Source organism: Castor canadensis, chromosome 2, assembly GCF_047511655.1.
Source record: "Castor canadensis chromosome 2, mCasCan1.hap1v2, whole genome shotgun sequence".
In the NCBI taxonomy this organism is placed as follows: domain Eukaryota; kingdom Metazoa; phylum Chordata; class Mammalia; order Rodentia; family Castoridae; genus Castor; species Castor canadensis.
This window is the reverse complement of record NC_133387.1, coordinates 31,817,555-31,845,406: the sequence shown is the minus strand read 5'-3', so window position 1 is coordinate 31,845,406 and position 27,852 is coordinate 31,817,555. Positions and strand designations below refer to the sequence as shown.

General features: G+C 36.6%; 1 protein-coding gene across 5 annotated transcripts in view; it reads left to right on the top strand.

Annotated features, from left to right (window-relative positions):
• Positions 1 to 25,961, top strand: part of Ptprz1 (protein tyrosine phosphatase receptor type Z1) — a 172,336-nt gene extending 146,375 nt beyond the window's left edge. For all 5 annotated transcript variants that reach the window (XM_074064369.1, XM_074064361.1, XM_074064354.1 and 2 more), the window contains 10 exons: positions 994 to 1,157; positions 2,753 to 2,888; positions 4,222 to 4,368; positions 17,719 to 17,812; positions 18,152 to 18,225; positions 19,540 to 19,668; positions 20,580 to 20,726; positions 22,683 to 22,825; positions 23,543 to 23,678; positions 25,035 to 25,961. In XM_074064369.1, coding sequence (XP_073920470.1) covers positions 994 to 1,157; positions 2,753 to 2,888; positions 4,222 to 4,368; positions 17,719 to 17,812; positions 18,152 to 18,225; positions 19,540 to 19,668; positions 20,580 to 20,726; positions 22,683 to 22,825; positions 23,543 to 23,678; positions 25,035 to 25,175 — 1,311 coding nt within the window. In that variant the 3' untranslated portion in view covers positions 25,176 to 25,961. The remainder of the gene's footprint in view (positions 1 to 993; positions 1,158 to 2,752; positions 2,889 to 4,221; positions 4,369 to 17,718; positions 17,813 to 18,151; positions 18,226 to 19,539; positions 19,669 to 20,579; positions 20,727 to 22,682; positions 22,826 to 23,542; positions 23,679 to 25,034) is intronic.
• The last annotated feature ends 1,891 nt before the right edge of the window (positions 25,962 to 27,852 follow it).

Sequence of the window (27,852 nt, the reverse complement as noted above, 5' to 3'; positions counted from 1 at the left end):
CAAATCATGTTTATGTTGTATGTAATAAATGCATACAACTTTTATTTCTCAATTAAAATAATTTTTAAAAAGTAAAACAAGGGATGAGTATGTCATCAATTGTTTAATGCATTCAATCCTTTTTTAAAATGTTGGGTAACATAACCAAGACAAGGTAAAAACTGTATGACTAACATCACTAAAAGTTCTTATCACAGCTATACCTCAATCCTAAAAGTTTCTTCCAAGTATCTAAATATCAGCTACAGCTTTGGAACTAGACTAGTCATAGTACCCATGGCTGCAGAATGTGATGAAGGAACAAAAATTACTGCCTCACACAGCCATTTCACTAATACAATTCATACAACTGAAGTGCAGAGATTGAAATACATAAAGAGAAAAAATTACCCCCAAGTAGTGTATTATTCAGGATTACAAGAGAAATAGAACCAATAGGATGGATGGATGGATGGATGGATGGACAGATTTTCTGTAAGTATTGATTCATACTAATTGGGAATTAGCAAGTCTGAAATCTGCAGGGAATGTTTGCAGCTTGGAAATTCAGGTAAGTTTATGATGCAGTCTAGAACTCAAATTAATCAAAATATCAGGGTGGACATTCCAGCAGGGTTTCTGTATTGTAGTCTTGTGGAGAATCTCTTCTTCAGGAAACCTCAGTCTTTTCTGTTAAGGCCTCAACTATTTGCACAAGTTTCACCCACATTATGGAGGGCAATCTGCTTTACTCAAAGTCCACTGATTTAAATGTTAATTGCATCTTTACAAAACCACTTTCACTACATCCGGTGTAACTAGTGTTTAACCAAACAACTTGACCAAACAACCAACCCAAGTGGGCACATAAAATTGATCATCACAAATGAAAATGTACTTTTGTTTGCTTTATTAAACCTGCAGCCTCAAAGTATGAATCTTGGATTGGAGTGTGTGCATGTGTGTGCGTGTGCGTGTGTCTTTTACTGTTCTCGACTGTTTAAACTCTTCCAGGGCTCCCAGAAAGGAAGACCCAGTGGGCGCTTGGTCACACAGTATCACTACACTCAGTGGCCTGACATGGGCGTGCCAGAGTACTCCTTGCCAGTGCTGACCTTTGTGAGAAAGGCAGCCCATGCCAAGCGCCATGCTGTTGGACCCGTTGTCGTCCACTGCAGGTGAGGCTCAGAGATGTGCTTCTAAACTCAGAGAACTGCTTATGCTAACAGAAAGGAAATCAATGGAATGAAGTTTTGCCAAAATGGGAATGGTTTCATGAAAGGATGGGGTGAAATTGAATGTCTATTTTCATAAGTATTGATCATTAGGAAATGAGAATGCTAGACTAGAAATTTGATGATTTTTATGATGTTTGTTATTCTATTTGATTGCTGAATTGGATTTCAATTTATTAACGGTGAGAGGCAGGTAGAATATGCTTGTCCTTAAATATTTATTTCAACATATAACACCATAGGATAAAAATGCTTGAGATACAGGCCCTGTTCTAAGAGTTATTTTTCTATGATAGGAACATTAGAGAAAACAAAGCATACAAACTGTGAGGAATTTGGCAATATAAGCTAAGGTTTTTAAACAATTCGAGACCAAAATTCTTTTTTCTATTTTCCTAAGTTCTTTCTACTATATTACGTTGACTGTATTATCAATTTATTTTCCCTCAAGAACTTTAATTTCCAAGAATGGGTTGATAAATAGCAATAATGGTATTACAAAGAAAAAGAAAAAATTAATAATGTAATATTATCTAATATAATCTAATACAGTAATCTAACATTTTTTCAGTAAAATGACAGCAATTAGTATTCACTGACCGCGTGCCAAGTTTTATGAGCACAAAAATCAAGTTGATTTCTATGTGCAGTATTTTGGTCAAAGAAGGATCTATGTTTTTACAGAAACAAGTGATTTCTTTTGACACACAGCTTATCTGACACATTCTAATTACCTATCTTGGGAATTATTCTCAAAGTTTGAGAGACCCATCTTGAGTTTTTTCATCTGTTAGCCTGTCGATAAGCTGAGGAAAACCAGGAGATGCAAGAAAAATAGCTCTGAAGGTCAGGGATTGTTTCTTAGTAAATGGAGAAGGACAGGGCAATTGTGCAGAGCAGGTGCTAATTTTGTTGTAGCGCTTCCTACTTGCCAGACATTTGAAAAGAATCCCTGTCTGTGAATTCTGTCCCTCTGACAGAGGCTTTGAAGAAGTTGACAGATAATGGCCCTTTAGAAATGATTGAAGTTATGCTTTATTCCCCACAATCTCACTGAAATAATATTTTCAGCTGAAAGCTTTATCAAATTCTTTTTCCCATTAATGTGGAAATCTTTACAAACATGTCTATCTGGCAACACAGACCCAGAGACCTTTCTTTTTCAGAATTTGGCAAAGCTCATTCTTTCATTTTTCTCAGATTAAATGTCTATTTACTATGCCATGATACATAATATTGTCATTGTGTAACACATAATAAACAATAAATATAATTGTTGCAAATTTTTTAAATTTCCCACAGAAATAATTAGGTTGCTTTGCAGTTTAACTCAGAGCAAAAAAAAAAATTAAAAGGAATTGTTTTAATTTATTGTTTAAAGCATTTTGCTTAGCTCCTAAACTGTTAACAGTTTTAGATTTCTAAATTTATTAGGTGGTTATTTGCTTGAGAAAGGAAATGATTTTAATCATAACATTCAATAGTGACCTATTTTGAAATTTATTTTACAATTGACATTGAAATATTTCTCTGTTCAGCGCTGGTGTTGGAAGAACAGGCACATACATTGTGCTAGACAGCATGTTGCAACAAATTCAGCACGAAGGAACTGTCAATGTATTTGGCTTCTTAAAACATATCCGGTCACAAAGAAATTATTTGGTGCAAACTGAGGTATTGTTTTTAAAATATAACTTTGTTCATCTAAGGTATGGAAGTGTCACCAAAATGTGTTAGTCTCCTAGGATACTCATAACCCAGTACTAACAACTGAATGGCTTTAAACAATGAACTTATTTTCTCAGGGCCTGGAGTCTGAAAGTCTGATAGCAAGTTGTTGTCAGGGCCATGCTCCTTCAGACACTTTTGGAGTGGACACTTTCTTGCCCCTTCTGGTCTGTGGCCCCATGTTTTCCTTGGCTCGTGGCAGCATCACTGCAGTCTCTGCCTCATTCTTAACATGTCTGTCTTCCCTCTGTGTCCAAGCTTCCCTCTTCTTATAAGGATACCAGTCACCCCCTATGCCAGTTGACCTCATGTAAGCTAATTGTGTCTGCAATGATCCTCTTTATATATTTGGAGTTACTGTTGGGTTTGGGGGGCACAATTCAATGCATAACACAAGTAACTAAAAATATGTCATGGATGGGCCAGCAAAATTTTGTCTGTTTTGTGACCAAATTGGAAATATCTTTCAAATGAGAATCATGACAAAGATCCAGAAAAAGAGTTAGTGAACAGTCAGCTCTCATCTCTGCTGGCAAAAACCTCAAATTTTTCATATATATATAGCAAACTGATGGATTTGGTTTTCTATTTAAAAAACATGAATTATATTCAAATTATAGGTCTTTTAAGGCCCATGTAATTTGATCATTTCTAACACAAAAGAGAGTTTGCAAATTTGGATGTTATTTTTACTATCTAAATAAAAAATGAATTTAAGTTGAAAACTGGATGCTGGCTAAGACAATCAGAAACATTGCTGATTGGGCTTCAAAAACCAAACTTCCATCAAGGAAATGACCTCCTGGTCAAACAAGACCACAGAAGTCCCATATGGGACATTTCACATATGTGAAATGTAAGAGAGTTATTAAAAACTCGATAAAATTGAGCTAACATACATGACAGACTACCAGAAGAGTTGGAGTAACCAGAAGGGGAAGTGCACCAGAAATACAGGAGTCAAGGAAGTAAGTCCTCAAGGGAAGCATGCAGGTGTCAGGACTGAAGGAGAGCTAGGGAGGACATAATGGTGTTTTTCCCAAATCTTCCTGCCTCCTACCCACAAGTGTCAACATAGGATAAAGAAAGAGGAGGTATGAAAACTGCTCACTTCTCTCTTGGCCGCCTCCTTTCCTCTGTCTGACTTACTGTCAGGCCTAGTAAGCAACTCCCTCTCACCAGCAACTTTGTGAAGCTCTTTCTGTCTGTTAGTGGAAGGTTCTACTTTTCTACCTAGATATGTATATGGCAATTTGAAGTGTCATTATTGTTTTTTCAGGAACAGTATGTCTTCATTCATGATACACTGGTTGAAGCCATACTCAGCAAGGAAACTGAAGTGCTAGACAGTCATATTCATGCTTATGTTAATGCAATCCTCATTCCAGGACCAACAGGCAAAACAAAACTAGAGAAACAATTCCAGGTGAGTTCTCCTGGACACCTGTTAGACGTCACCACAGAACTAAACAGCACTACGTCACCTCATTTAATTTGACAAGACCACTGAATGTGTTGACAGCATTGTTGGAATAATCCTTGTCCTTTACAATAGGTTACAGGCCATGCATAGATTTTAAGGAGAAACTTAATTCTGTGTAGCAAAAGCAATATTTCTTGGAAACCCAGACTAACTTACATAAATGCAGAATTGGCCCAGGAAAGGAGGGCACAGAGCATAACAGAATGAACAGACAGAACTTATAAACTAGATAAGTGCTCCTTTTGCTTTGAACAAACCAGACCACTTAAACATGAGTGTTGTGGCTCAAGCCATTCCTGCTGCTCTTTGGAAAAGTTTGGGTCTCACTTGAAACTCTCTAGACCAGAGTAGACCACCACAGAACAATAGCTTCTTCAGTCCCAGTTTCTCCCACTCACCTATCTGGAGGCAGTAAACCAGAGAGAAGAACATGTTTTGTTTGGTACAATACCTCCTGCAATTCTAGCTCTCTGGCTTTCAGAAATCAATAAGCGATGATTTCAAAAGCAGGTGTTAGCAGATGTGTGGCTGGGACCAGAGAAGTTGCAGAATGCTAACTAGCCACAGGAGTGTGGCTATTATTTCACTCCATACAATTCTTATACTATCCTCTGACTTCTCAGGATTCCTGAAGAAATAGAGCCAATTTCTGAAGAAAGGCTATATAGGAAGAATATGTAATACTCTGGGGAAAAAAAAGGAGACTTAGCAAACCTTGAGATTCCACTTTTTTTTTTTCACTCTCTCTCCCAGCCTATGAGACAGAAGATATTAGTCACCGTGAATCCCCTCAGGCCTTGAACTGTCTTATAATTACCTTTTGTGCTCTTGAAGATACAAAAGAAAGATTGGGTTGAATACCGAACTTAGAAACTTTTCAGGAAGACAAATGTCTTCCTCAGACAGGCTTGTCTGAGTAGTAAAGGAATGTTTTGGGGAAAGAAAAAGTCTGTGGTTTGGGTTCCAGAAACAGATAGTGAAGAAATGTAAAACATTAAAATTAGGTTAAGATGGTTTTTGTATAAATGAAAAGCCATCTTAGCAGCCAAATTTTAATGTATACCACCTATTTTCAACAGAATACTCATTTAAATATGCTTTTCCCCTACACAATTGCATAACAGAATTGATATGGCTTAAGCTGAACAATACAAATTAAAATGGAAATTAAAAATGGAAACCTAAGATCAGAATCCAATTAAAAAGATAAATATTTGAATCTTTCCTATTTACATCATAAACAGGGATCCATATGTATATTGTCCTATCAACAAAAAAGGTATTCATCCAAGCTTATCCATAAAAAAAGTCCTTAAACCAAATTACATATCTATTTATTTCACAGATATTTATCAGATACCTATTAGATGCTTCTTTGCTGGTACTAGAATATAAACATGTTTTAGAGAGTGAAAGAGAGAGAAAACACACCTATCTCCTACTCTCATGGCACTTGCCATCTAGTGGGAGATAAAGGTAGGAAAATAGACAGACCTAAGACACTACAAAAAGTGCCATTTAGATGTAAAATAGGATTCTGTAGGTGAACAGGTAAAGATGCAACTTAGGGAAGAATTGTATGGGGCAAATAATTGATCACAGGACTTATGAAACACTACAGTGGGGAGAGAAAAGACACAAAGCATAACTACTCAGATTCTGGTGTGGATAACTGGGAAGTAGATATCATTCACTGTGGTTAAGAATTCAGAAAGAGGAGGTACATGCTTAAGAATATGGTGAGAGAGAAGATTGTAAGATATATGGAACAAAAAGCCACATCTGGTGATGGTTTTCTTGCTAGCAAAGCCCCAGGATGAGGGTATCAGATGGCAAGGGACAGGAAGTATGTGTGTGTGTGTGTGTGTGTGTGTTCTTAGTCTCTCTCCTTTTTTTTTTTTTCATTTTTCTTTTATTATTCATATGTGCATACAAGGCTAGGTTCATTTCTCCCCCCTGCCCCCACCCCCTCCCTTACCACCCACTCCTCCCCCTCCCTCTCCCTGACCCTCAATACCCAGCAGAAACTATTTTGCCCTTATTTCTAATTTTGTTGTACAGAGAGTATAAGCAACAATAGGAAGGAACAAGGGTTTTTGCTGGTTGAGATAAGGATAGATATACAGGGCATTGACTCACATTGATTTCCTGTGCGTGGGTGTTACCTTCTAGGTTAATTCTTTTTGATCTAACCTTTTCTCTAGTACCTGTTCCCCTTTTCCTATTGGCCTCAGTTGCTTTAAGGTATCTGCTTTAGTTTCTCTGCGTTAAGGGCAACAAATGCTAGCTAGTTTTTTAGGTGTCTTACCTATCCTCACCCCTTCCTTGTGTGCTCTCGCTTTTATCATGTGCTCATAGTCCAATCCCCTTGTTGTGTTTGCCCTTGATCTAATGTCCACATATGAGGGAGAACATACGATTTTTGGTCTTTTGGGCCAGGCTAACCTCACTCAGAATGATGTTCTCCAATTCCATCCATTTACCAGCGAATGATAACATTTCGTTCTTCTTCATGGCTGCATAAAATTCCATTGTGTATATATAGATACCACATTTTCTTAATCCATTCATCAGAGCTGGGGCATCTTGGCTGTTTCCATAACTTGGCTATTGTGAATAGTGCCGCAATAAACATGAATGTGCAGGTGCCTCTGGAGTAACAGTCTTTTGGGTATATCCCCAAGAGTGGTATTGCTGGATCAAATGGTAGATCGATGTCCAGCTTTTTAAGTAGCCTCCAAATTTTTTTCCAGAGTGGTTGTACTAGTCTACATTCCCACCAACAGTGTATGAGGGTTCCTTTTTCCCCGCATCCTCGCCAACACCTGTTGTTGGTGGTGTTGCTGATGATGGCTGTTCTAACAGGGGTGAGGTGGAATCTTAGTGTGGTTTTAATTTGCATTTCCTTTATTGCTAGCGATGGTGAGCATTTTTTCATGTGTTTTCTGGCCATTTGAATTTCTTCTTTTGAGAAAGTTCTGTTTAGTTCACGTGCCCATTTCTTTATTGGTTCATTAGTTTTGGGAGAATTTAGTTTTTTAAGTTCCCTGTATATTCTGGTTATCAGTCCTTTGTCTGATGATATAGTTGGCAAATATTTTCTCCCACTCTGTGGGTGTTCTCTTCAGTTTAGAGACCATTTCTTTTGATGAACAGAAGCTTTTTAGTTTTATGAGGTCCCATTTATCTATGCTATCTCTTATTTGCTGTGCTGCTGGGGTTTCATTGAGAAAGTTCTTACCTCTACCTACTAACTCCAGAGTATTTCCTACTCTTTCCTGTATCAACTTAAGAGTTTGGGGTCTGATATTAAGATCCTTGATCCATTTTGAGTTAATCTTGGTGTAGGGTGATATACATGGATCTAGTTTCAGTTTTTTGCAGACTGCTAACCAGTTCTCCCAGCAGTTTTTGTTGAAGAGGCTGCTTTTTCTCCATCGTATATTTTTAGCTCCTTTGTCAAAGATAAGTTGGTTATAGTTGTGTGGCTTCATATCTGGGTCCTCTATTCTGTTCCACTGGTCTTCATGTCTGTTTTTGTGCCAGTATCATGCTGTTTTTATTGTTATTGCTTTGTAATATAGTTTGAAGTCAGGTATTGTGATACCGCCTGCATTGTTCTTTTGACTGAGTATTGCCTTGGCTATTCGTGGCCTCTTGTGTTTCCATATAAATTTCACAGTAGATTTTTCAATCTCTTTAATGAATGTCATTGGAATTTTGATGGGAATTGCATTAAACATGTAGATTACTTTTGGGAGTATCGACATTTTTACTATGTTGATTCTACCAATCCATGAGCATGGGAGATCTCTCCACTTTCTATAGTCTTCCTCAATCTCTTTCTTCAGAAGTGTATAGTTTTCCTTGTAGAGGTCTTTCACATCTTTTGTTAGGTTTACACCTAGGTATTTGATTTTTTTTGAGGCTATTGTAAATGGAATTGTTTTCATACATTCTTTTTCAGTTTGCTCATTGTTAGTGTATAGAAATGCTAATGATTTTTCTATGTTGATTTTATATCCTGCTACCTTGCTATAGCTATTGATGATGTCTAGAAGCTTCTGAGTAGAGTTGTTTGGGTCTTTAAGGTATAGGATCATGTCGTCTGCAAATAGGGATATTTTGACAGTTTCTTTACCTATTTGTATTCCTTTTATTCCTTCTTCTTGCCTAATTGCTCTGGCTAGGAATTCCAGTACTATGTTGAATAGGAGTTGAGATAGTGGGCATCCTTGTCTGGTTCCTGATTTTAGAAGGAATGGTTTTAGTTTTTCTCCATTAAGTATAATGCTGGCTGTAGGTTTGTCATATATAGCTTTTATAATGTTGAGGAACTTTCCTTCTATTCCTAGTTTTCTTAGAGCTTTTATCATGAAATAATGTTGGATCTTATCAAAGGCTTTTTCTGCATCTATTGAGATGATCAAGTGGTTTTTGTCTTTGCTTCTATTAATGTGGTTTATTACGTTTATTGATTTTCGTATGTTGAACCACCCCTGCATCCCAGGGATGAAGCCTACTTGGTCGTGGTGAATAATCTTTTTGATGTGTTGCTGAATTCGATTTGCCATTATTTTGTTGAGGATTTTTGCATCAATGTTCATTAAGGAGATTGGCCTATAGTTCTCCTTTTTGGAGGTGTCTTTGCCTGGTTTTGGGATAAGTGTAATACTGGCTTCATAAAATGTGTTTGGCAGTTTTCCTTCCCTTTCTATTTCATGGAACAGTTTAAGGAGGGTTGGTATCAGTTCTTCTTTAAAGGTCTGATAGAATTCAGCAGAGAATCCATCAGGTCCTGGACTTTTCTTTTTGGGGAGACTCTTGATTGCTGCTTCAATTTCATTTTGTGTTATAGGTCTATTCAGGTGATTAATTTCCTCTTGGTTCAGTTTTGAATGATCATATGTATCTAGAAATCTGTCCATTTCTTTTAGATTTTCAAATTTATTTGAATATAGGTTCTCAAAGTAGTCTCTGAGTCAGGTTTGGCAGGGGTCTATCGATCTTGTTTATTTTTTCAAAGAACCAACTTTTTGTTTCATTAATTCTTTGTATGGTTTTTTTGGTTTCTATTTCGTTGATTTCAGCTCTTATTTTTATTATTTCTCTCATTCTATTTGTTTTGGGATTTGCTTGTTCTTGTTTTTCTAGGAGTTTGAGATGTATCATTAGGTCATTGATTTGGGATCTTTCAATCTTTTTAATATATGCACTCATGGCTATAAACTTTCCTTTCAAGACTGCCTTAGCTGTGTCCCATAGGTTCCAGTAGGTTGTGTTTTCATTTTCATTGACTTCCAGGAACTTTTTAATTTCCTCTTTTATTGCATCGATGATCCATTCTTCATTAAGTAATGAGTTATTTAGTTTCCAGCTGTTTGCATGTTTTTTGTCTTTACTTTTGTTGTTGAGTTCTACTTTTATTGCATTGTGGTCAGATAGTATGCACGGTATTATTTCTATTTTCTTATATTTGCTGAGGCTTGCTTTGTGCCCTAGGATATGATCTATTTTGGAGAAGGTTCCATGGGCTGCTGAGAAGAATGTATATTGTGTAGAGGTTGGATGAAATGTTCTGTAGACATCTACTAGGTCCACTTGATCTATTGCATATTTTAGATCTTGGATTTCTTTATTGAGTTTTTGTTTGGATGACCTATCTATTGATGATAATGGGGTGTTAAAGTCTCCCACAACCACTGTGTTGGCGTTTATATATGCTTTTAGGTCTTTCAGGATATGTTTGATGAAATTGGGTGCGTTGACATTGGGTGCGTACAGATTGATGATTATTATTTCCTTTTGGTCTATTTCCCCTTTTATTAGTATGGAATGTCCTTCTTTATCTCGTTTGATCAATGTAGGTTTGAAGTCTACTTTGTCAGAGATAAGTATTGCTACTCCTGCCTGTTTTGGGGGACCATTGGCTTGGTAAATCTCCTTCCAGCCTTTCATCCTAAGCATATGCTTATTTCTGTCGGTGAGATGAGTCTCCTGTAAGCAACAAATTGTTGGATCTTCTTTTTTAATCCATTTTGTCAAACGGTGTCTTTTGATGGGTGAATTAAGTCCATTAACATTGAGCATTAGTACTGATAGGTATGTGGTGATTCCTGCCATTTAGTTGTCTTAGTTGTTTGAAGGTTTGATTGTGTGTACCTAACTTGATGTTACTCTCTACTGTCTTGCTTTTTCTTATCCTGTGGTTTGGTGCTGCCTGCCTTTTCATGGTTAAGTTGGGTGTCACTTTCTGTGTGCAGGATCCCTTGCAGAATCTTTTGTAATGGTGGCTTTGTGGTCACATATTGTTTTAGTTTCTGCTTATCCTGGAAGACTTTTATTGCTCCATCTATTTTGAATGATAGCTTTGCTGGGTAGAGTATCCTGGGGTTGAAGTTATTTTCATTCAGTGCCCGGAAGATCTCACCCCACGCTCTTCTTGCTTTTAATATTTCTGTTGAGAAGTCTGCTGTGATTTTGATGGGTTTACCTTTGTATGTTACTTGTTTTTTCTCTCTTACAACCTTCAGTATTCTTTCCCTAGTTTCTGAACTTGTTGTTTTAATGATGATATATATGTCATGGGGTAGTTCTATTTTGATCTGGTCTGTTTGGTGTCCTGGAGGCCTCTTGCGTCTGTATGGGAATATCTTTCTGTAGATTTGGGAAATTTTCCGTTATTATTTTGTTGAATATATTACACATTCCCTTTGCTTGCACCTCTTCTCCTTCTTCGATGCCCATGATTCTCAAGTTTGGTCTTTTGATGGAGTCAGTGAGTTCTTGCATTTTCTTTTCACAGGTCTTGAGTTGTTTAATTAATAGTTCTTCAGTTTTTCCTTTAATTACCATTTCATCTTCAAGTTCTGAGATTCTGTCTTCTGTTTGCTCTATTCTGCTGGATTGGCCTTCCGTTTTGCTTTGCAGTTCTGTTTCATTCTTTTTTCTGAGGTTTTCCATATCCTGGCAGTTTTCTTCTTTAATGTTGTCTATTTTTGTCCTGAGTTCATTTATCCATTTATTCATTGTGTTCTCTGTTTCATTGGTGTTTATACAGTGCTTCTATGGTTTCCTTTATTTCTTCTTTTGCTTTTTCAAATTCTCTATTTTTATTGTCTTGGAATTTCTTGAGTGTCTCCTGTACATTTTGGTTGACCCTGTCCAGTATCATCTTTATAAAATTCTCATTGAGTACTTGTAGTATGTCTTCTTTAAATTATTCTTGTGGGCTTCATTGGGTCCTTTGGCATAGTTTATCTTCATTTTGTTGGAGTCTGGATCTGAGTTTCTGTCTTCTTCATTCCCCTCTGGTTCCTGTACTAATTTTTTGCTGTGGGGAAACTGGTTTCCCTGTTTTTTCTGTCTTCCCGTCATTGTCCTTGGTGTTGTTACTGTCCCTGTACTGTGTGCTGTTAAGTATTTTCTAGCTTGTAATAATAACAATGGTAATATTTAGAATGAAATGGTGAGCTGAGATGGAAAGCAAGAAGTTAAAGAAAAGGGGAAAACAAATATACAGACAAGAGGGAGAAAGCAGAATAAGATATCAGACAAGAGAGTTTCAAAGGTATAAACAGGGAGTGTTAGTGTACTAATTGACAGTAAGCTGAACAGACATTAGAGAGACAGAGAGAGGATTGAAAATCAAAGATAAAAAAATAAAAAATAAGTAAATGAAAGTAATATCTATATATATAAATGAATTAAAATAAAATGGAAAATAGAAAATTAAAAAAAAACAAAAACCAAAAAACTTCCAAGTTTATATGCAATGTAGTTTCAGTCTTAATAATTTGGGTGTCCGTTTCAATCTCCAGTCCTGGAGTTGGTGCCTCAGATGTTGTTCTGTAGTTGTCTCATCAAAGAGGATGCATAAAGTAGAACAAAACTACACACTCACACACACACACACACACACACACACAAAGCCCCACCAAGTGTCCCAAGTTCAAATGCAATACAGTTTCAGTAAGTTTTTTGGCTTGCAGGTGTAATTCAGTTGTTCTCTCATCAAAGGTAGGGAGAAAAAGAAAAAAAAGCGTCTGGAGACAGTTCTGAGGGTGGTATCTGCAACTGTGGCTTGCCTGCCTGCTGCTCTCAGCCTGTAGCTGGTGGTGTTATTTATGCAGATCTCTGGGGTGAGCTAGCACTCACCTGGTCCCACAGGCTTTCTTTGTTCAGAGTTCTCCTGTGCGGGAGCCTCTGCTACAGGCTTTCCCCTTTCCAAGCACTGGGAAAGGTGACAATGCACCCGTGTTCTCAGGCCTGCGTGTTTATTTACAGTTCATGTGGGAGGTGGGTTTTCCTCCCACTGCCACTTTCAGAAGCTTTCCTGCTCCTGCTTACTGGGTGGTGCTGCTGCTCCTGCCGGCTGCCATGTTTGTTTACAGTTCACGTGGGAAGTGGGTCTTCCCTCCTCTCACAAGCTTCCCCTCTCCTGGTTGCTGGGTGTGCACCCCGCTCCTGCCAGAGGCTCTCCGGCCCGCCCGGCTTGTTTATTTACAGTCCCGGGAAGGATTCCCTTCCCCCAATCTTAAGCGCTCAGCGCGCCCCACCCTCTTTCCAGCGTGTCTTAACTGTTCTTATTGCTTATTACTCAGTTTCTCTTTTTTTCCCGGTGAAGGTCAGTCTGCCCAGGGGGCTATGCTGCTCTAGCCCAGGCTTGTCTGTGGGGCTACCGCAGTACTGCGAAGCTCACCTGGTCTGCATCTTCCCAAGCCATATGGGCACTAGCCACTGGTGGCCCCGGGGGCCCTCCTCGTTTCTCCGTTTAACATGAAGTGGAGATTCTCTGCGCCAGCTGGAGATGTGGAGGGGTCAAAGTTATGCCTTTTCTCAGTGATTATGCCTGCAAAGTGTGTCTCCAGCGTCTCTCCAAGATTTCACTATAGGAGGGTCGCTTTCTGCTTCCTACCTCTAGCCGCCATCTTGCTCTCTCCTCTCTCCTTTTTATAAAGCTATCAGGATTAAGTCATGCAGTTCTAACCCAATAATCTTATCTAATCCTTATCACATTCCAAAGACCCACCCCCCGTCTACATATTCCATACAGCCAAATTTATACCGTCTTAATGCCTCCCAGTAAGGATTAAATTCCAACACAGGAAACCTTGTGGGGACACATTTAAACCATATCCAAACCACAGTAAGAGATATCCCAATAAACATTTATAGTGGACAACTGAATACTGGGTCTGGCCTGGAGAAAGGTATTGAGGAGTGATCAGTTTGGAGATGATTATTTGAAGGCTTCAAATTGAATAAAATGTCCATTAAAAATGAGGTGTTTTAGAAGGCTTAGGAGAGATTACTAAGGGAAAATGTAATTAGCCATTGAATGGCTAGCCCACAAAAGAAAGGGAAAAATAAGACATCAGAGGGTCAGAGAAGATTTAAGATAGCAGGCAATAAGAGAATCCAAATAAAATAATAGTTCAAGTAGAAGCAAATGGACAAAGATGGCAAATGATAATGGAAAATCAAGTCACTATGGAGTAGGCATTGGCTTTGGCCTGCAGACATTGATTAGCTTTTTCAGGGAAGAGTAATGCTGAAGCCAGATTACAAGTACTTATTTTTTTATTGTTTTATTATTCATATGTGCATACAAGGCTTGGATCATTTCTCCCCCCTGCCACCACCCCTTCCCTTACCAACCACTCCCTCAATACCCGGCAGAAACTATTTTGCCCTTATACAGGTACTTAAAGAGAACAATTACATAACTTAAAAAATTGACTTTAAAGAGAACAATAAAGAGAGCCATAATGAAACATGGAGTTAGAGGACAAGAGATTTTTTTTTTTTTTTGCTTTTCTTATTTTGAGTGTCTTTGTTTATATTTTAATGAGAGACATATGAGCTTTTTTTAAAATTAAAGAATAGGAAGGAATTGAAGTGGGTAGGGATCATGAGTAGGTGTGAAGAGGTAGGATTCAGAACACAGGAAAGGATTTAGTGGTTAAAAGCAGGAAAACCTACTTGGTCTGTATGACAGTTGGCATAGTAATAAATGTATGGGTTCCAAGGCTAGAAGCTAAAGGAACTCCATGGCTTCTATTCACTCTGTAAAGCAAGAGGAAGGAGGGAGGAACATGGAGAGAGAGATAAAGAGAGAGAGAGAGAGAGAGAGAGAGAGAGAGAGATGTGTTGTATACATATTCTAAATACATATGTTAAATAACTGCTGGGGAAAGGAAGATTATTTCAAGGACTCTACATCTAACCATATTCTCAGAAAGTAATATAATAAAATTAGAAATTGACAATGAAAAGTTATTCCCCCATATCTGGATGTTCGACCTCTAAAATACTTTTTTTCAAGAAATTGCATATTAAAGACGAAATCATAAAGTCTTTAGAATTAAAGATCAAAAAGAGCACTACCAAGCACAATTTATACAAAGAAATTCATATCCGTAAATACATTTACTCCACGACAAAGGAGAAAAAAAAAGAAATGAAGTCGGTATAGCATGCAAAATTTAAAAGAAAAATAGACCGAAAAAGAAAACTTTTAAAGCACTTAAAACTTTCTTAAATAAATGTTAAGTAGAAACAAGGATTAAGCAAAACCAAAAGTACTGACTGATGAGGTAGAAAATATTCACAAAGAATAAGTTAAAAAGTAGGAACATGATTATAACTTAGAGATATTTTCTAAACATAAAAGCATAGTATGAACATATTTATGGTGATAAATTTCAAAATCTGTATGAAATTAACAATATTAAGAGCAATATGATCAGCTATCCTCAACAAGTAAAAACCCAACTAGGCCAATAGTTATTTAAAAAATAGAACCAGTTTCTAAAAAAAAAAATCTCACCTTCAAAATATAATCAGGCTTCAAAAAATTTAATGCCAGGCTTTGTCAAATTTTCAAGGAACAAAAACCCAAACATTAGGCTAAAAGAGTCAGATAATAGAAGCCAATCCAGCTGTTTTATTGGACAAATAAAACATATCAAATCAGTGGAAGAAAAGTATAAGATTTATAAGACAATATGAATAAAATACAATTTCAAATATCAGCAATTCAAAACCAGCAGTGTATTTTTAATCTCTTGATTAAGTAGAGTTGAGTTTATTCCAACAATTAAATGTGACTTAGCATTGGAAAATATGGATAGATTTGTGCACAAGAATAATATGACCCTCTCAATACATGTAGAACAAGTAATCAATAAAAGCCTATATTTCTCATAACAAAATATCTTAGCAAACCAGAAATAGAAGAAGCTTTCTTCCCTTTAGAAAAGGTATGGACCATTAAACTACCACAAACACCACACTTAAAGATTAAACTTGGAAACTGCCAAGGGAGAGTCAAGAAAAGACAAGGAATGTCAGCTCTGATACTGTTACTTATCATTGCACTGGAAATTGAATTAAACAAGGACAAAGAAACCAACTGTATAAAGGCGGGAAAGAATTTGCAAATGATATGATTGCATATGTAGAACATCAAAAGAAACAAATGTGAAAATATTATTAGAGCTCAACAAACATATATAAAAATCAATACATTTGTCATTAATTAGTGATTAGAAAATGTATTAGGATAAAAAAGGATTAAATCACTAAAAACAACAACAAACAGCACCAACTCCAAGTCTCAAAGACAAAAAATTATAAAACTGAATCAAAGAGTATAGAATTAATCCCAAATAAGTAAATACTATCAATAGATGGAAATATTGTTAAGTTGTTGGTTCTCCTTAAATTGAATATAAAAGTCAATGTAATGCAATGTCAAATTTTCAGCAGGCTGTTTCAGGGAAAATGAAAAGCAGACTAATTAAATATGGAAAAGTATGGAGTTAAAGACATTCAACCTATACTGATAAAAAAATAAGAAAAAAATTCTGTTGCTTATGTACGAAGATATACATAATAATATTGAAATAATAATATTGAAATTTTTTACTATAAATTATTAACATAATAACATCAAACACCTTACAAATCAAGCATCAGAGTAACCTGCATATAAGAAATCTGCTCTGTGATAGAGATGATACTGTCAATCAGTGAGGGCAGGCAGACTAATCAATAAATGATCTCAACCATACTTCAAACACTAAAATACATTCTAGTTGTTTTAAATACCTAAAGGTAAAATCAAAGCTTCAGAACTATTATAAGGAAATATTGAAAGTATGTTTGAGTGACTTTGGGATAGAAAAGGACTTCTTAAGTAAAAACATCATTGGGAGAACACATAAAGAAAAATTAACAAACTGGATGCAAATCTCTGTGTAAAGGTACAAAGGCATTTACAATTTTAACAGACTATAGGTTTTCATTCAAGAACAAACAACCCTTACAAATTAATAAGAAACTGCAAAGTAAAAGTATGAAAAGGCAGCCATCAAAGCAGAAATCAAAAATGACAATGAGCACTAAAATTCACAAACAGTAATGAAGGAACTGTGAATAAAAAATATTGTGTGCCTTTTTTCATACATCAGGCTGTCAAAAATTAAATATTGTTCACTCTTAATTATCTATGGAAAACCTTATATATGTGCATATTAAGAAAGGTGGAACCAGATGCTGGTGGCTCATGTCTGTAATCCTAACTACTTGGGAAGCTGAGATCAGGAGGATCATGGTTCAGGGCCAGCACAGGCAAATAGTTCATGAGACTCCATGTCCAAATTTACCAGAGCAAAATGGACTGAAGGTGTGGCTCAAGCCATAGAGCATTTCCTCTGTGAGCACCTGTTTTGCAAGCATGGAGCCCTGAGTTCAAATCCCAGTTCCACCAAAGAAAAAGAAAGGTGGAAAAGATAAAACTCAAAATAGACAAACATTAAAAATAGCCTATATATTTGGTATGAGGGGAGTAGATAAGTGCAAAGATTATTCATGTAGTGGGGTACTGAATAACAGAAGGAAGACTAGAATCTAACTAGATACATATGTGCATATAAACACATAATATAATTTACTTGTATACTTCAGTGTGTGGTTTCATAGAGCAAATGGAGGGGACCTTTCTGTAGAGGAAGCCATAGAAAGATCATCTCAATGCTAAAAGTCAAACTAGCAAACTAGTGAGGGTTTCTGCTTTTTCCAGTTCCCCGGTATAGATCATAGATGCCCCTAGAAATTCACTAAAACCAGTTAATTCAAGGAGTCTTTGGAAAACAAGTCATATACATTTAAGTACATATATTAAGTATCTTAGTGATTGAAGTTTTGTGGGAGTGGAAAGGGAGATGTATTTGAGTATCAGTGACATAAATGAAATAACCTGAGCTTTTCCTTGACTTCCTTGCTCAGCTTCTGAGTCAGTCAAATATTCAACAGAGTGACTATTCTACAGCCCTAAAACAGTGCAACAGGGAAAAGAACAGAACTTCTTCCATTATCCCCGGTGAGTTATACTGAATCTCAAAAAACCAATTATTTTATTATAAAAGCCTGTGTGCCATTTGGTAATGTTTATATACCCTGGGACAAATCCTGTACACTTTAATTATCATATTTGATGTCTATTAACATATTGTTCTAATTATACCCAATATGAGACTGTTAAGAAGGACTCATCAATCTTTGAAGTCTTATCTAAAATGTAAAATATATTCAACAATTAGCTTAAAGATCAAAGATGCTCAATTTGAAAAATGCTGCTATATTTTGCATTTGGGGGTTGCAGAGACATGGTACTGCTGTGGAAACAGGTGTTTACAGTAAGGAATGTTCTGTATTCCAGTGGAAAGATCAAGGGTTGGCATCTCATCCCTGAGTGGGGAAGGTACCGACTACATCAATGCCTCCTATATAATGGTAAGTCAGAGATGTCACTGGAGAGACCATGTGCCAGTTTGTTTTGCCAGAATCACAACCAGAGTAGGTGGGCTGCAGACATGGGCAGTGCCACTGGTAGACAGAAGTCCAATTTGATGATGGCAGGCCTCAACCAGCAGCAGCAAGTGGAATATCAGCATTCCTTGATGCTTTTATGTATGTAAGAAAAATGAGGAGATGTAGAAACCCAAACTTACCATTCAAGGCTGATGAATAGGTATGAAGTTATATTTGTCTACATGGGAGGCTCCACTTTGTTCACATTTCTGCCCCTGGGCAGACTCAGGATATACCAGCTTCAGCAAAGACCATTCTCACCAAAATTACCATCCAGTTTTATGGCAGCGTAGTTCTTACCCTGTGCACTGGGCTCATTTGGGGACCTGGATTTCTAAAACCATACCACCTCTTTTCTGTAGCTAGGTTTTCTATTCAAAGATTGATGCTTTAGTGGCTGTTGTCATTACTGTCTCAGGACAGTTACACAGCTTGGTTTCAGATGAAAGGGTCCTAAATTCCATTGCAAAACCCCTGTTCTATTTATCCAGCAATGAAATTATTAAGGGATTGCAGTGCAGGAAACCAGGGTATGTGTGGCAGTGACAGCTAAATACATGCCACACTTCAAATGAGCCCATGGAAACAGGTGTGGGATCTGAAGACACCAGACCAACGGGTAGAAGAGCAATGACTATAGTACATAACAGCACAGAAGTCATGATTAATCTGATAGCACCAGCTCCCAGGTTTCTGTGGCAAAATCTTGGAGGAGCTTCCTAATTCCTCTCTTGCAGCAGTCATGGGCTCTGGAAACCAAAGAAGTTTTGTTGTGAATAGGTGTGAAATCTGACACTCCTAACACTGGGGCCTGAGGATGAGAATTACAAACTCTGCTGTGGACTTTCTCTCTATCTGGTATAGGAGACACTTCCACAAGTCATTTCAGTAAATCTGTTCCTAGATGGGATAGCTGAACTTGAGTATAACACTTCTTAAGGTAAACTTGGCCAGAACATGTAACTACTTTGCTCCCAGTTAATCATCTGTAAAATGGGGATCACAATCTCAAAGTACTGCTATAAAGGAATGCATTCCTCAAGAGGAAGAAAACAGTCTGTACCTAGCATATAGGAAGTGCCCAGCAAACATTGGATGTAATAATCACATTTTTATTTGTACGTACAGTCTACAATTTAAGAGACTATTTTGACTTCAGGTCCATTAACTTACAGATGTTTTTATGAATGCTTAAAGTTGCATGCTAGGACCCTTATCTTTTCTTCGGTTTTGTAGGGATACTACCAGAGCAATGAATTCATCATCACCCAGCATCCCCTTCTCCATACCATCAAGGATTTCTGGAGAATGATATGGGATCATAATGCCCAGCTGGTGGTTATGATTCCTGATGGTCAAAACATGGTAAGTACCTAGATCACTTTTAGTCCTTTTGTTACAGGGAAAAACATCAGGTCACAATAACCAGAAGTGAAGCACAGAAACAAACAAAAAATTTTTTCAACTTATAGACTAACATCATTGTTATCTACTGTTGATCTTGGTATTGTTTTACAATCTCCTGAGTCTATAACTGATTAATGTCAAATTTAAGAGTAAATAGATGAAAATTAACTTAAATTTATATATTTTGTGATACTGCTTAAGAAAATTTGGGTTTAACCATAAATTATATCAGTCAATATGTTTCTATTTACATTTTTAAAATAAAATGGTGCTAGGGTATTTGGAGATTCCCTTAGTTTAAGAAGGTCAGTAGAACTAGAGAGAGAGAGAGAGAAAAGGAAAGAGAAAGAAAAAAAGGGAGAGCGGGGATGGAAGGACGGAGGAGGGAGAAAAAAGAGAGAGACCCAGTTGAAATAAAGTGAATATAAGGACTTTTTTAGTGTCAGAAAATCAGGGGCATCCCATTCTTTTTATATGTGTTTGGAGAACCCAAAAAGTAAAACAAAATTAATATTTCATTTAGGCTCTCTAAAGTCATACTGACCATTCCAAATGAGGCTAGATATTGCTGAGCTCTTAAAATTACTTCGATTGGATTATCCCTACTCAGTTGCCATTTAGAAACAACAAGCTTGCCATTTGCTATTGATAAGCTAGGAGTAAGAAATAATAAGCAATAGTTAAGTGTAATAATTTATTTTGCACATCAGTCTGGTTTAAGACGTCAAGAAATTTTGTTAGTAAATTTTGAAATTCAAAGAAAATTTTGAGTTGAAATTTCTATAGCAAACCATTAACTTTATTTCACAATCTGGCTTATGAAATATTTTATTGAAATCCAGACTCTTCTGTGTTTTGTGATTCTCCAGGCAGAGGATGAATTTGTTTACTGGCCAAATAAAGATGAACCTATAAACTGTGAGAGTTTTAAGGTCACTCTTATGGCTGAAGAACACAAATGTCTATCTAATGAGGAAAAGCTTATAATTCAAGACTTTATATTGGAAGCTACACAGGTATGGTCATGTTAAATAACAACCTTTTCATATACCCACAGGTGAAATCTAGGCTGACTTAAGTCTCTTTCTTAGAAATAAAGAGGATGCTGACTTCTTACAAATTGAGAGTTAGCCAGATATTTCCACTTTCACTTTCAAAATGTTACAGAATCATCAAACAATTAATCATCACTAAATCACAAAGTTCTACCTGGGCCTACTGGTGCATGCCTGTAGGCCAAGCACTCTGGAGGTTGAGGCAGGAGGATTAAGAGTTTTGAGGATAGTCTGGGATAATAAAGGAGATCCTGTCTCAAAAGGCCAAATAAAATATAATAAAAAAGAAATGCATAATTCTTGACTTCTGTATACCCAGTAAATAAAGGATTTCTCTTTTACTCTAAATCAGTTACTGATACAATTTAGGTTGAAAATAAAGACAGCATATATGTATCTTATTAAGTCTAATTCTCAAGGTAAGGAAAGCCCTTACCTTTATATCTGTTATTGAACTGTTATAGAAGAGATCTGTTACTGAACTTTTATCAATAATTACTTATGTAGAGCTACAGTATAATACTGAAAGATACTCAGTGAGACAAAGGCATTTGAGGTTCATAGTACCTTCTCAATCAGAAAAAGTTTAAATCATGTTTTAAACCATTTAGATGTTTCACTTTACTTCTGAAGCTGACAAACCATATATAGTATATAAGAAGATTCTCTTTTCTATTGAATACTCTAATGACTGAAACATATAAATTTGGTATTGCAAATAGATAAAGAATGTAAACAATATCTGAATGGAATAGTATACTACTTGATTAAAGCAAAAAATTTAACATGTTGAGTCTAGTCTCACTGATGAACTAGTGTTGGGAGAGTTTTGTTTTGTTTTGTTTAATCACTTCTTGGGCCCTTCAGTGGCAGAGTGCATTCTTAGTTTGCACAAGGTCCTGGTTTCAATCCTCAGCACTGGAAAGAAATCCTTATATAATATCATAAAGATACTCTGTGCTCTACTATATTGTTTTCTAAATATTTTGTAGTTCCACCTGGAACTGATTTTTATATTACATTTTATAATACAAGTCCAGTTTCATTGCTTTCCACATGGTAACCATTGTTCCAACACCTTTATGGATCAACAGTATAACTTTAGTCATAAATCTAGTTTCTGTAATGTGTGGGTTTATTTCTAGCATTTGTATTTCTTTCCACTGGAATCTTTGTCAATCCTTTTTCCAAACTGGAAGTATCATGTTTCTTAAAGCTTGTAATAATTCTTGATATCCCAGGAGACAATGCTCTGTTTTGGTTTTCTTCTTGGCTGTTATGGTCCTGTGCACTTACCATATGAAATTTAGGTTGTGATATTTATTTTTAAATGTAGCATTTTACTAAGTACACTTCAGAAAACAGGGGATCAGAGGTTTAAGGAATGTAATCCAGTTACAGAGTCTGGTTAGTCGCTTAAGTAAGAAATAGCAGTGCGACTGGGGTTGAATCTAAGTCTTCATCCCCTTGCCAACATTTTTCTCACTGTGTCATGCAATCTTATTCTTCCCTTACACAAACCTCAGTATTGCTGTTGTTTGAAGATCTCCAATCTACTTTCCAAACAAATTTGAACAATGGAAATTTCTTTTCACAAGTTTAAATTTAGCAACACAGGTACATCTTTGTATAGACTTTCATGGTTTATTAGCATTCATATGATTCCTGCACAGATAAGGTTTATTTTTGGAATTAAAAAAGAGATGTCATTTTGCTGTCCTGCTGAGTAAATTTACATATGGTAAATATAGCATCACAACTATCCCTTCCTTCCATCATGGGAATGGTCTGCAGCTAGCGCATGCACTAAGTTTTATTTCCTAATTCCTAGTTTTCCCCAATCGTTTCACTCAATGTAAACTGTCATTGATCAATCCTACTCTTTAAAAAATACTTATTTGTTTTTTCTTCTCACAGGATGATTATGTACTTGAAGTGAGGCACTTTCAATGTCCCAAATGGCCAAATCCAGATAGTTCCATTAGTAAAACTTTTGAACTTATCAGTATTGTCAAAGAAGAGGCTGCCAACAGAGATGGGCCTGTGATTGTTCATGATGAGTAAGTTTCACACTTTAAATCATTTTACACATCAGGGTAAATGTATGCTTTGAACCAACTGTGATGCTTCATCAGGGTGGATAATCTGCTTCTTATCAAGAAGGGTAACAAAACATTTTTTCACTATACTTGAAGCTATTGAAGACAGAAGATGAGTGTATAACCACAAGAATCTACTCTTGCTTTTTATACTGAGAACATTTTGATGAGACAGTGCTTCAGCACTAAGACTTTTACAGGAGGAAACCAGAGATACATTTTTTAGCCATTTACTTCTTGGGAAAGGAGTAAAATTGCTATGTTTTTCTATTTACCTGAAAAACATAATCTTTATTCAATAGATCTTTCCAGGTCTCTGTGATAAGCAAATGAAAAAATGCTAGAATTGTGTTACATACTTATTATATAGAAGATACATATTTTGTATATTATCTCAGTCAAATCAATTTTTAAATTTTTTCCAACCCCTGTCATGGTATAAAATAACAAGTGTATAAGTATATATTAAACTTCTAAAGTATTTCATAGCTAATAATGGCATGAATACCTGGCAGTATTCATAAACCATAATTCTATGCACAAAAAAGGAAGGAGGCAAGTTATCAAAATGTTCATTGTTCTTACTGTGAACTTTTCATGGCTATATGCTCTGTGAGATCCAAATGTGAGTGTATGATATATCTGAATGGAGCCTTTGTCCCTTCCCTTTGGTTACAGGCATGGGGGAGTGACGGCAGGAACTTTCTGTGCTCTGACTACCCTTATGCACCAACTAGAAAAAGAAAATTCCATGGATGTTTACCAGGTAGCCAAGATGATCAACTTGATGAGGCCAGGAGTCTTTGCTGACATTGTAAGTAATGAAGCAAGGAACCAAACTTTTCACTCTTAGTGTACTTCTTACTTTTTAGAAGCTACTGAAATATTTTTATCATGTATAAGAAAGGTCATAATCCTAGCTACTCAAGAGACAGAGATTAGGAGGATGACAATTCAAAGCCAGCTCCAGGCAATTAGTCCAGGAGACCCTATCTCTAAAATATCCAGAACAAAAGAGAGCTGCTGGAGTGCCTAGCAAGCATGAAGCTCTGAGTTCGAACTCCAGTACCACCAAAAATATTTTAAAAGAAAGAAAGGTCATATGTATGTGATAGATGGCATTAATATGTGGTTTTCTCAAAGTGAATTACAAGTCTGCATCTTACACATGACTGACAGATAAAAAATTTTAAGTTGTTAATTTTTTTCCATTTTACAAGATTTATTGTAATTTTCAAAAGTATCTTCAGAAGTACCAACAAATGCACTTACCCAATAAACGAAATAGTTATCTTCCTGAGCTTCAAGCTCTGCTTCACCTCAGAGAACAGCCAGCAGACATACCTCAAAGAGTTAAATGTTGGAACCGTTTGATATTTTTCAAGCCAAATTCAATTTCTGGAATTAACAAGTGGCTAATTCTTGGGTACAGTCAGGAAGAGACATAGCCCATCTAGTAGCCAGTTCAACTTAGAGAATAATCTGGAATTTTTTTATTGTCGTGGAAACAGGGTCTGGAAAGACAATAGGGAACTTGGTTCACACACTGTAGAGGAAAAGTTAGAGGTCACAGGCTTACCATCAGCTTCCTGACTGTTTATGGATAAAAGCCTCATACAGAGATCACACACATACACACATACATACACACACCACCTTTTTGCAAAGTAGAGCCTTTGACCAGTCAGTTTGATGGGGTGATAAAAATATTTGGCAAGTACTGGATCTGGTAAAGGACTGTGTTTTATATTGGTTACCTGCTGATGGTATTTGTTGTTAAAATCTCTCCATAAACAGAACTATTTTCTATTGCACATAAATAGAGGATAATTTATTTTTTAAAGGGTTGGAGGTGCCTTGCACCAAAGTGTTTTCCTGCAAGTTTCTAAAACCCTATGGCATCAACTTCTAATTCTAGGAAGCAAATGAAGAAGAACAGAATGCTTATCACTGGCAAATATATGTGAGCCACTTGTCAAGGTCAATGACTGTTGACTAACTGAAAAAAGCTACTTTAATCAGAAAAAGAGAAATTAGTAAAGATCTGCTGAGGATAACAAAGGCCACAGCACAATGCCCTTCCTCGAACCGTCCAGGAGTATTCTGTTTTTTACAAATTCATGCCATCACCAAGCTTCCTGTTTACAGCCTTCCCTTCTCTATTCTCTAGGAGCACTACCAGTTTCTGTACAGAGTGGTCCTCAGCCTCGTCAGCACCAGGCAGGAAGAGAGTGCTTCCACCTCTCTGGACAGTAATGGTGCAGCTTTGCCTGATGGAAATATAGCTGAGAGCTTGGAGTCTTTAGTTTAACCCACAGGGGCAGGAAGCCTTCTCTTTCTCATATTAGGAAAGTGAGTTCACTGCTTTTATCTGTTCATTTCTATCACCTGACAGTATCTCTCATGACATAGGATTCTGCTGCCAAATCTACATCATTAACAATGTGTGCCTTTCTCAAAGACTTCTTGTGATTCACTTATTATGTCTCAACTAAAATGATTAAATTTTACAATGTTTCTAAGAATGGAATTGTGGTATTTTTTCCATATTGATTTTAACAGAAAATTTCAATTTATGGACATTAGGAATTCCCAACTACAGAAAATGTTGGTTTTAGTGTCAAATTTTTAGCTGTATTTGTAGCAATCATCAGGTTTGCTAGAAATATAACTTTTAACATAGTAGATGTAAATAAACTACTTTGTCTCTATATTCAATATTTTACAACTGCAGTATTCACCTAAAGTAGGAATAATCTGATACTTACTGTAAATACTGCTCTAGTGTCTCCATGGACCAAATTTATATTTATAATTGTAGATTTTTATATTTTACTACCGAGTCATTTTTCTAGTTCACTGTCCTTGTTTAGTTTAATGCTGTAGGTCATTATCTGGTCTTACTCTTCAAGGCTTCTAATATTGTATTGTGTTATCTGGGAGATTAACTCTGTTTCAGCATGAAGTTTTAACTTTTGTGGAAAATAGAAAAACATTTGTTTTGAAAGATGTTTTTATGGGATAACACCTTACCAAACATTGTTTAAATGGTTTTTATCCAAGGAATTGCAAAAATAAATATAAATATTGCCATTAATATGTGTTTGTTTGCTTGTGAAATGTTGTGCTGAAGTGGCAGAAAACTGTAAACATGGATCTCATAAGGATGAAGGGCAAAGGAATGAGACAGCACATAGAGCTGTATTTCTCAAACTGTGTTCCCTGTGGTTGTACCACATGAAACTCACAAAATTTTACATCTTTTCTGAGAACAAGACAACAACATGTGCTACCACTGTATAGTCTCCTAACTGTTAAACTGCTTAGGCCTATCTACTCCATAAACAGAATCATTATGTATTTGTCTATGGGAGTGTTATGGTCTGAATTCTCATGTCTCCCTAAAATTTATATGTTGACATCCCTAATCCTAAGGCGATGGTATTAGACAGTGAGGCTCTTGGGAGACGATTGTGTGTTGGGGAGAGAGCCCTCATGAATAAGATCAATGCCCCTACAAAAGAGGCCTGGAGAAGTCCTTGGCTTCTTCCACTATTTGAAATGACAGTCAATACACAGCCGTTCATAAGCATCAAGTCCTTACCAGACACTGATTCTGCCAGCACCTTGATCTCACAGCTCCTAGAACTCTGAGAAATACATTCCCACTATTTACAAGACACCCTGTGCATAGTATTTTGTTGTAGCAGCCCAGATAGACTAACCCCAGGAATTATCAAATGTTACTGAGAAACTAAGAGAATCACGTTGGGAACCTTTGCTTTAGAACCAAACTCGGAGATAGAAGCAGGCCAAAGACTCCAATATACACAAAGATCAAACAAAGCAGGGGTTTGGGAACCACATAGATAAACAAGGGTCAGGAAGTGATAAATTCCGAATGGAAAAAGGTAAGGTCTTCACATTAAGGCAAATCATTAGGATGCAAGGGTGGTGTGGAACTGAAGTGTAAGAAAACAGAATCCATTAGCAACAAGCAAACTTTGATACTTGAAGCATTCCCCTGCCTCAACTAAGAGTGTTTTATAGTACTGTCTAATAAGAGGACATGGAGCCCCAAGCTTAGGCCCCAAAGCAGAAAGCTAGAAAAGTGTCATTTAAACCAGTGCTTCTCAAAGTATGGTTCTCTGACAATCAGTAAAACCTACTAGTCCGTCTTTCTGTGTCTATAATGAAATACTTGCATCTGGATATTTTATAAGGAAATGAGTATTACTTAGCTCACAATTTTAGAGGCTGTAAGTCCAAGATTGTATGGCCCAACGGTTCAGCTTCTAGTGAGAGACCACTTGACTACATCTCATCATTGTGACATAGAGGGAGCTCATGTGAGGAGAGCTCATAGGTGAGATAGTAAGCAAGAGAATAGGGAAAGGTTAGACTTACCCTAACAGCAACTCATTCTCACAAGAACTAGAGAAGGTCCCATGAGAACTACATTAATCCCTTTGGAAGACAGCACTGCCCACCATGACCTAATAACCTTGCCTTAAGCCCCATCTCTTAAAGCTTCCACCACCTCTCACATCACTTCACTGGGTACCAATCTTCCAACACATGAAGTTTTGGGAAGCAAAAAGTCATAGCCACACCATACCATCTAGGAACTTGTTAGAAATGCAAATCCTAAATTCCCACCATGAAATTTGGGGAGTAGGGCTCATCAATCTAGTAGACACTAAACTTAGTGGACAACTGCTCTAAAGCAATACTTCAGAGAACTTCCAGTTTCCTCAAGCAGTGTCAGGAAATTCTTAAAACAAAGCTAAAATTAACTAACTCCTTTTTTAGGGAAAGAGAAAATCTGCACATTTGTCAAAATAAACAAAACTTTCTTACTACTATTAGTCATAATTGATTATCATCCACTAATTTGCTAATTGCAAGATTATCTGATATATTACAAATCAATTCCTCATTAGTACAATATTAGGTGTTAGAGTAGGTGGTTTTAAATGAAACATGCT